This window comes from Sabethes cyaneus, chromosome 3 (genome assembly GCF_943734655.1).
Source record: "Sabethes cyaneus chromosome 3, idSabCyanKW18_F2, whole genome shotgun sequence".
NCBI lineage: Eukaryota > Metazoa > Arthropoda > Insecta > Diptera > Culicidae > Sabethes > Sabethes cyaneus.
Genome location: NC_071355.1, coordinates 152,513,294 through 152,523,999, shown reverse-complemented (window position 1 = coordinate 152,523,999; position 10,706 = coordinate 152,513,294). Strand labels below are relative to the sequence as shown.

The following is a 10,706-nucleotide window of genomic DNA, read 5'->3' as shown; positions in this document are numbered from 1 at the left end:
GTCCATCTACTCATCCAGCACATTCTCCTCTACCGAAATCTTAGAAATTATCCAATGAAGAACCATTCTGCGGGGAATTGTTCCTTTCTGGGTACTCCCAGATTAACTTCCGTTTTGCTTACTTCACTTATATCGCCATTAAGCTGCTCATTGACTGCTTCCACCCGACGACCACGCGCTCGTTTGTAATCCAGATTTCCTTCCTCGTCTCCACTCATGTCAGGTTTCAGCCAGGGATGGTTCGATCACTTTGACTCAATTTTCATTCATTTCGGCACTGTCACCGACTCAGCCGAGCAAAATGTGGCAAAGTTGTATATGGGACATTTGTAGAACTAGTTATTATCTGCAATTTGGTGGTTGGTTCACCCCACCCCACAAAGGAAGGTAGAGCTTCGTCCAGCAGGCGCGCGCAACTTGTGGGTTGTTTAATTGTTCAATCGAGGAGAGGACCATCGGTAATTTGAATGCAGGCCGATATCCGAACCCCGTAAGAAACGTATGTTAATATTCGAAAAAAAACCGGCGATGGGTACCACGGTCCGTGGTCGGGTGATCTCCGGGGGGCCTTGCAGATAACTTTGCAAGAAAAGAAAGTAATTCTGATCACCAGGCCTCTGGAAGCTCTAAAGTTATCGGTCGCGTCAGTGTGCAGGCTATGGATCCGATCACCGGTCCATACACCGCTTCCCAACCGACCTGGACCTTCATATCTCCGATGACGATTCTGGTATTATCCAATCATAATTTAGTTATCTATACCTATAAAAATGGATTTCTCTCTGTCTGCCCGTATGTTTCTTATAAAATCGAAAACTACTGAACCGATCAGCGTGAAAATTTGCATGTATGGGTTTTTGGGGCCAGGGAAGGTTCTTATGATGGTTAGAGTCCCCTCCCCCCACTAAGAGGGGGGGCTTGCACAAATGAAATACAAATTTCTTCATAACTCGAGAACTAATCAAACAAATGGAACCAAATTTGGCATGTGAAAGTTTTATGAGGTAACCATTTTTTCTATGGTGTATTAGGACCCCTCCCCACTTTAGCAGGGGGGCTTCTATACAAATGAAAAACATATTTCCTCATAACTCGAGAAATAATCAAATGGAACCAAATTTGGCATGTGAAAGTTTTATGAGGTAACCATTTTTTCTATGGTGTATTAGGACCCCTCCCCACTTTAGGAGGGGGGCTCCTATACAAATGAAAAACAAATTTCCTCATAACTCGAAAAATAATCAATCAAATGGAACCAAATGTGGTATGTGGGGGTTTTTGGAGGCAAGAATTTTTTCTATGATGAATTAGGACCCCTCCCCGTTTTAGGAGGGGGGACTCCTATACAAATGAAAAACAAATTTCCTCATAACTCGAGAAATAATCAACCAAATGGAACCAAATTTGGCATGTGGGGGGTTTTGGAGGCAGGAATTTCTTTTAAGTCGCCTCACCCCTGTGGTAGAGGGATAAGGACTCTCATAATACAAATAAAGTAGAAATTTTTGCGTAACTTAAAAACTAATCGAACTCCAGAAATTTTAGATTCTTCCATAAAACATTAGTCAAAAACAAGATCACCAAACACTATCAATGAGATTTATTTATTTTTCTAGGTCTACTGACCTCTATTACTTTCTTTCAGTAGGGTCCGAACGAGCGACAGTACGTAAGGAGAGAATAACCCCTGCGAAATGGTACTTTCCATGAAAACAGTTTCCGTGAAATGGTACATCCCGCGTAAGGTTTTTCGCGAAACTATATTTCGCGTTATGGTCTACCGAGAAGTGGTGTTCCGCAAAACGGTATGCGGCGAAATGTTATGTAATCATAGCGAATATTTTAATGCTATCCGCTTTATTTTATCAGGCTAAGCAATGGGGGGGGAGTTGTTTTCTACTTTGCTGTGAGGAAAATTTGTATATTAAACCGCCCATGAACTCCTCAGAAACTTGCAAAACTCGAGATTGTGACAAAGGTCATCCGAGATTCACGATTTATGTACAACACAGTTTAATTTGTGGCAATACGAAGTTTGTCGGATCAACTAGTATAACATATAATATAATTGATGTCCCGTGGCAAACAACTTGTACGTCAATTTCTTCTTCCTGTATTTCAATTTCTTCAGTAAAGCAGGATTTTATTTTAAAAATCAGGATTTTTCACTGTAAATCAGGACACCAGGACAACGATAACAAAAACAGGGCATCTGACAATCTGTACGGCGAGGAAAAATATCTGTGCAAAAATCTGTCCAATGCGAAACAATAAGAGTGAAAGAGATAGAGAGTCATTTTGCTGACTATTTCCGTCTCTTTCACTCTCATGTAAAAGCTCAAAAATCTGTTTAATCTGTGTAATTTGGCGAAAATCTGTATTCTATGCGTACAGATTCTGTGCAGGCGATTTCTTTCAAATATCTGTTAAACACAGAATAATCTGTGCATGTGGCAACCCTGAGTGTGTCTCGACACTGCAAGATGGCAGCCCCATCACGAGACTCGGTAGCGTAAGCCCTAGTACGGCTACCTATCTAAACACAACACAACTTACAACAAGAGTCAAGAAATATCTTCTCAGAATATTCGGCAAGGACCAAGGCGACGAAATAAGGACATGGAATGGAGACTTGATACCTGGAACTGCAGATCGCTAAATTTCGTTGGTGGCGACAGGGTGCTGCTCGATCAGCTAGAACCCCGAAAGTTTGGCATCGTGGCACTGCAGGAGATCTGTCGCAAGGGCGAGAAGGTGTGTAGGATCCGTGGCGGCAGAGCCCGATTTTTCCAGAGTGGCGGAGCGACCAACGAGCGGGGAACGGGCTTCGTAGTGTTGGGCAAAATGCAGGATCGCGTAATGGATTGGAAAGCGTTCAACGTGAGGATGTGCGTGTTGAGGATAAAAGGCCGTTTCTTCAACTACACCATCATAAAAGTGCATTGCCCACACGAAGGTAGACCCGACGACGAGAAGGAAGGGTTCTATGCGCAGCTGGAGGCAACGTACGACAGCTGCTCACCACGGGGCATCAAGATCGTCATCGGGGATTTGAACGCCCAAATCGGCAGGGAAGCAATGTATAGACCGGTGATCGGGCCCCATAGCCTGCACACCGACACGGACGATAACGGCCAGCGATGCATCAATTTTGCGGCTTCTCGAGGCTTGGTGATCAAAAACACCTTTCCTCACAAAGATATCCACAAGGCCACCTGGAGATCACCTGACCAACGAACCTCGAACCAAATCGACCATATTCTCATCGAGGGCCGGTTTTTCTCGAACATCACCAACGTACGCTCCCTACGAAGTGCGGATATTGGACCACTACCTAGTAGCAGTACATGTGCGCTCAAAACTAACGACGGTTTATACCTCACGACAAAGTCGCCCTCCTCGGCTAAACATTCGGCAACTAGACAACCCGCGAACTGCCGAAAACTACGCGCGCGTACTGGATGAAGCTCTGCCTTCTTCTGTGGAGCTAGATGCTTCGACCCTCGAAAACGGATGGAGTAGGATGCGCTCGGCCGTCAACGAGGCCGCAACCGCGGTGCTAGGTGTGGAAACCTCGAGTGCACGAAATGATTGGTTTGACGGGGAATCCCAAGAAGCGATAGAGAGGAAAAAAAGAGCTTGGGAAAACTATCTGAGCATATCCACGAGAGAGAATTTGGCCAAGTATCGACGAGCGAGGAATGAGTTAACCACGATCCAGAGAAGGAAAAAGCGCCAGAAGGAGGACAGAGATCGTGAGGAGCTTGAACAACTATTCCGAGCTAATGATACCCGCAAGTTTTACGAGAAGGTGAACCAAACTCGCAATGCCCACACACCAAATCCTGACATGTGTAAGAACGAGGGAGGGGATCTTATCACAAACGAGCGCGAAGTGGTCGACAGGTGGAAGCAGTTCTTCGATGAACACCTCAACGGCGATATAGCAGCAGGAGACGCAATGGAAGTTAACCTCGGAGTATCTACAGGCGACAACAGCGTACCGGCTCCCGATCTCGAGGAGATCCGACGAGAAATCGGTCTACTGAAGAATAATAGAGCCGCCGGGAAGGACCGACTCCCGGCTGAACTCTTCAAAAGTGGCCAAGAACCGCTAGTAACGGCACTCTACTGGCTGATTTCAAGGATTTGGGAAGAAGAGAAACGGAGGAGTGGATGGAAGGCGTAGTCTGTCCCATCTACAAAAAGGGCGACCGGCTAGACTGCTGTAACTACCGCGGCATTACGCTGGTCAACGCCGCCTACAAGGTGCTCTCACAGATTTTGTTGCGTCGTCAATCCCCAATAGCAAGAGAATTCGTAGGGCAGTATCAGGCGGGCTTTATGGGGGCCCGTGCTACTACGGATCAAATTTTTACTCCGACAAATCCTTCAGAAATGTCGAGAGTACAACGTGCCCACGCATCATATTTTCGTGGGTTTCAGAACAGCATACGATACCGTTGAACGCGAACAGCTATGGCAGATAATGCACGAGTACGGTTTTCCGGACAAACTGACGCGGCTGATCAAAGCTACTCTGGAATGAGTGATGTGCTACGTGCGCGTTTCGGGGACACTTTCAAGCCCTTTCGAATCGCGCAGAGGGTTACGGCAAGGAGATGGACTGTCCTGTATGTTTTTCAATATCGGTATTGAAGGTGTGATCCGGCGAGCGGGCATCGAAACGAGAGGAACGATCTTCAGCAAGAGTAGCCAACTCCTAGCCTTTGCAGGCGACCTCGACATCATTACTAGAAACCGTGGGACGGCATAGGTAATCTACGCCAGACTAAAAACGGAGGCTTGAAGGATAGGGTTACAAATTAATGCGTCGAAAACCAAATATATGGTAGGAAGAGGCTCCCGAGATAGTAACGTTTGCCTCCCACGGACAGTGACTATTGACGGCGATGAACTGGAAGTGGTTAATGAGTTCGTATATTTGGGATCTCTGGTCACCGCCGACAATAATACGAGTAAGGAGATCCAACGACGCATTCAAACTGGAAATCGAGCCTACTTTTCCTTTCGCAAGACGTTTCGATCAAGGAGCATACGCCACCACACAAAGCTAATCATACCGGTAGTCCTCTACGGACTTGAGACAGTAACTTTACTTACGAAAGACATACGTGCACTTGCCGTTTTCGAACGAAAGGTGTTGCGGACTATTTTTGGCGGAGTACAGACGGAAAGCGGAGAGTGGCGGAGACGTATGAATCACGAGCTACAGGCACTGCTTGGAGAGATTCCCATCGTACACCTGGCGAAAGTTGGGAGACTACGGTGGGCCGGCCACATCGCAAGGACGACTGTGTAGTGAAATCCGTTCTCTTCAAGAACCCCACCGGCACCAGGAATAGAGGGGCGCAACGTGCTAGATGGGTCGACCAGGTTGAAGCCAACTTGCGTGTGTCGAGACGCGCAGCGAATTGGCGACGAGTAGCCCAGGACCGAGTACAATGGAGAGGAAATCTTGATACGGCAAGAGCCACCCCGGCTCTCGGCTGAATAAGTAAGTAAGGTCATCCAACTATACCAGGGTTGGTACCACCAAGATATTGAAACGCTTTCACCTGCCCTACCTGTTGTCTCGCAACTGTTAAGTTTGTGGAGTTGTCAGTGTTTACTACCAAAAAATTAATCTTTGCTACATTGACTGAGAGACCCACTGTCTGGGTGCTCTCGGAGAGGTCATCAAACTTGCTCTGGCTATCGATTCGGTGTTGTGCGAACAAGAAAATATCGTCGGTTAGGTCAAACTCTATAAGTGGCCAGCTGTCGATCCCCAAAAACTTGCAGCTGAGCAAGCTTATAATCAACAACGAAGATTGGATAAAAACAACGACAAACTTCGTAAAGCCTTTCAAAATAATAGAAACCGGACGGGGTACTTGGGAACAAGGAGGCCCGAGTATCCGCCAGGGCTCGGTCGATGGGTCAAAAATGAATAGCTCTACTGGAGCTGGCATCACAGGCCCAGGAATAAATATTTCAATACCAATGGGACACTGACCCACAGTATTCCAGCCTGAAAGATATAGATTATAGATATGAAAACGTATGTATTTTTTTGACAGTCAAGCAGCGCTTAAAGCGCTTAAAGCCTGTACTTGTAATTCAAAGCTAGTATGGGAGTGTATCCTCTCACTGACGCAACTGACGGAAAAGAATCAAGTAAACCTTTACTGGGTTCCCGGCTATTGCGGAGTGGAAGAAAATGAAAAAGCGAGGCAGGGTTCATCTAAGGACTTTATCGGCCAGAACCGTTCTGTGGTATGTCACCAAGCGCAATTAAATCCGAATTTTGTGCATGGGAACACAAAACAATAGAGGAAAATTGGAAATCCTCTACAGGACTAAGACAGTTTAAGCGCTTTATATAGCCAGACCGTAAAAAAGCCTATCATTGCTTAATTTGAAGAAAACCGAACTGAGTATAATAATAGGCCTATTTACCGGTCACTGCCCGAGCAATCGCCATCTCAAAACGATTGGTAGGCTGGACAATGATATTTGCCAAATCTGCGAATTCAAAAGCGAAACCGCAGAACATCTGCTCTGCCAGTGCAGAGCACTGACTCTTCGCAGACTAAGAATCTTCGGTAAAGGAACAATGGAGCCTTTCGAAGTCTGGGCTGCAAATCCCAATATGAATTGACAATGACAAACACTTTCATCAATAGTTTTATGTCGGCAACTAATACCTAGACAAAAGAAGAAGTATACCACAATAGATCAAAATAATGGTCGCAGTGGTCAAATCTTCCGACAAAAAACAGTAGGTCAAACTCAACAAAAATTTTAGTTGATGAGTAGCTTATTCAACCGTTGGCTAGCAAATTAACGGGTTACAAGCGCCTGATAAGGTGTTATACGACAAAAATGTTTGTTGGAAAGTCATTTAGCTGCTCCGTAATCGTTAGAGGATTCCAAGGCAATCCTCGATTTGGTCTACTATTAATCACTCCAACCAATATCTTATCCACAACGATAAGGAACAAGAAACAGTAGCGGTGATAAAATGCAGCGCTGTCTCACACTAGCCGTGACCTATATAAGGTCGGACAAAGTCAACGAACACCAGCAGGAGTTTCCTGGAATACATAGATCTGCTCCAATATGATGCGGAGCGCTGTGATATGGTCTACGGATGATCGGCAGGTATAGAATCCACCTTGCTACCGCCGTAGAGTATCGTCGATTTTCTCCTGGATGTAATATAGAGTAATACAGAGCAATGTGATGTGACGCTTTTTAGGACCCTTAACCAATATGCTTTTGATTTATTTATTTATTTATTTGCATTCCAGCTCTGTTCAATAGCGGCATAATAGTATTTAGCTTAGCACTAAAGCGGCGAAAGATGTCATACAACAAACGGATATCGCCCTTGGCTATGGCGGTTTCTCCTTCGGTAACGGAATTAGTCGAGGCTCTCTTGTCTGCCTACAAGGTCTTTTCACAACTCTCTCCAGTTCAGCGTATCGTTAACATCTGATGTTAGTTGTCTTAGCCGGTCTATAGTTCATGATCGCTCAATGTCGGCTTTCGCCACTCTCCTTTCATCAATCTTCCTCCAAGTTGCATCCGAAATCCACTCCCTCCGCCCGTTGCGCACTTTGCCGAAAGCACGCGCAAGCGCATCTCAACGATAACAAGGTGGTGGTCGGTTGTAATATCACTACTACGATTGTTCGGAACATCTAGAAGGCTCCTTCTCCACTTTCGGCTGATGCCAATGTGGTCAATTTGGTTTCTGTTTGGCCGTCGCGGTAAACCTATGTGACCTTCTTTGCTGGTTTATGGGGAAAAGTGATCCAATTACGACCATGTTGTTATTATTACAACACTCTCTAAACTTCTCCCCGTTTTCGGTCATTTCTACTGGGTTATGACGTCCAATGGTGCTGTGCAGCAGGCTGTAGAAATCCTTTCTCCTGCAGCCCGTGTTCTAATTCTGGCAGCGATTATTCTTTCGTTTATCGGTTCGCACTTCATCAAGGTTGCACGTGTCCCTGAGCTCAGTCAGTAGAAATCCAACTCCTCTTTCTCGAGCAGCATTTTCGCCTCGCATGGTAAAGTAGAGCAAGACTTGCCCGGATAAATGTCTTGTGTTCTCCAGTACCCGGCTAGTGGACCTCATGAGACGATTGTGAAAATAGGGCGCTAAGTAAAATGAGTTGACTGTGAGAATGGGATCCAATTTAGGTTTAGATTGATTTTATGGACTTTTCTGCTAGTGTCGGTATTAATTTTGCATCAATGTCTTATAGACCTGGTGTGCTTATGATTTTTGGGCCTTTGTAAAAACTGCGATTTTGAAGCTCACCTTTACCTTTTAACCGGACTTTTATATCTATCTAAACTTGATACTATAGTTAGAGATTTTGAAATTAGTCCCCTATATCCAAATACTATTTACTTGATACACTGGACAATTAGCTATGATTTCGGATAATTTCAAACAAAATATGGACTTTAAATTAAAACACTATTTTTTTATCAACGCGTACACTGGTAATATTTTCAATTATCGAATCCTTTTCAAAACATAACTGCACGATTAAGAGTGGCATTATTCCTCGAAGAGTAAACAAAACAATCCCTCAATTTTTATGTTGGTTTTGACTTGGCATTACATCGCAAGTTAGACTCGCTCTCCTTCCATTTGGTGGCCGATTTGTTAATTTAACGTGCGTGCCGAACGCCATGCATATTGGGTCATCGTTCAATAATCGTCGCCACGAGATACGACTTCCTTACAGGTCGGACGTAGCATGATCGTATGTTCGTACTGTGCTGTGTAGCACCCTTTGACATCGCATAGAGGAGGGTATGCCTCAACTACACCCTTGTCGCAAAGATCTTTCAATGCCATCTGGTACTTCGTGGCACCAGCACGATCCAGCCATCGCTTACAAAAAGCTAATGTACCAAAATTCTTGTTGATCAATCCTAAAAGCTGCTTCGATGACTGCAAACGTAGTGGCACAAATGGGGCATCAAAATTTTTCATGTAATGAGAACAATCCATATCGTCATGCACCATTCCGCGTCCAGTCGAGCCGAACGTTTCAATAGCGTAAAACTCATTTTCTTCCATACGGGTTGTTTCACCACCTTTGACAATGGGAACCGTTTTACCGGAATGAATACGATACGGACTTATAGAATGACCATTCAAGTTACGAATACTTTTCACCTGATACGTTTTCCCATCCAGTTCTACTTCGTACGATTCCATTACCTCCTGAATAGCAGCTCCAATGTCGCATAACCTGTTTAAATAATTACAATACTTTTAATAATTCTACCCATTATTTTCTCGTCACGAATTCATTTATTGTCCAGCTTAGTCTTACCTTACGTCAATTCCAGCCTCTCGTATTCCAGTGTTCGTGGCATCCTTAACTGCTTCCAAGAGTTTGTCATATTTCGAGTTAAACGATAACGTAAAAGCACAATCAATTATACGACCCTTGATATGAGTGCCGAAGTCAATCTTGGTTACATCATCGAACTCCAGTACGGTCGGATCACCGGCATTTGGCGTATAGTGAGCAGCGCAATGGTTTCTCGAACAACCGGTGGGGAAAGCTAAACCTGCTTCCAGTCCCTTCTCGCCGATTAACCTTCGAGCCGTGTTTTCGAGCTCTTCGCAAATTTCAATCATCGTCATACCGGGTTTAATCCACTTTTGCATGTACTGCCGCGTCTGTCGATGCGCTTCAGCCGCCAGCCGTAGTTCGTTGTAGATATCCAAATGCATTCGATCGAGGGCACGTTTCTCTTCGCTAGTGAAACGATCCTTGGCGGTGGTTGCATCAGGGTATTGCATGATTTCACCCTCCGGGTATTTTGCATTTTTAAATTGCTCTGTAATCGGAACAGATGGAGCCACCAATTTCTCTCCACCCTGTCCCGCCTTTTTCTTATTGCGCTTCTTTTTCTTCTTTTTACCTTCATCCGCTCCTCCTTCGTCATCTTCATCTTCGTCCTCTGCTGCAGCAGCCTCTTGCTTCTTTTGTTTTTCTGCTTCCTTGGCCGCAACTTTTTCTGCCTTCTCGATCGCCAGCTTTTCGGCAAGGGCTTCTCTCAATGCGGCCGCTTCCGCTTTCTCAGCAGCTGAAATAAGTAAAATATGAAGAATGCGACAAACCTATACTTCGCAACATGTGAAAAAGGGAATGCATGCGTGCTTTGAGGTTGGGAGTCACACTACAGACAATAACCGCGTTGACAATAGACGAAGTGGTTTCAGAAATTCAATGAATCTGCAAGGTACCTACCAGATTTTTTGGGCCGTTTTGGTTTCTTCTTTTTCGTCTTATCTTCAGGCACATTTTCATCTATAGTTTCATTGTTTACATCCTCTTTTTCATCATTGTTGGAAAGATTTTCCTTAGGTTCTACGGGTTTCGTTTCAACAGCCGCCATTTTTCGCTGAGCTATGCACTTTCGCAATTTTTCGTTTTGGTTTTGATTTGATCCGTCAAATCTGTCACATGCAGAATGCAGCGCATGCAGCCGCCCCGGAAAGGATGCCAGATTTCCAGACGATGAAGCATATTATTGTGTTACTGACATTTAAAAAGGGCCAATAAAATATTTACCTTAGACCCCGTACAGAGTAAACGCGACAGTGACTCGACACGACTTCGCTCTTATAAGGTTTTGCAAGGTGACGTCACGAATGAACC

At 44.8% G+C, this 10,706-nt stretch overlaps 1 protein-coding gene across 1 annotated transcript; it reads right to left on the bottom strand.

The window, feature by feature from the left end:
* Nucleotides 1-8,501: 8,501 nt before the first annotated feature.
* LOC128741920 (uncharacterized) lies at nucleotides 8,502-10,443 on the bottom strand. Its single transcript, XM_053838044.1, has 3 exons — nucleotides 10,296-10,443; nucleotides 9,369-10,131; nucleotides 8,502-9,284 (listed from the first exon to the last, which is right to left on the bottom strand). The coding sequence occupies exons 1-3, from the start codon at nucleotides 10,441-10,443 to the stop codon at nucleotides 8,735-8,737; spliced, it is 1,461 nt and encodes a 486-aa protein (XP_053694019.1). The 3' UTR covers nucleotides 8,502-8,734.
* Nucleotides 10,444-10,706: the final 263 nt, after the last annotated feature.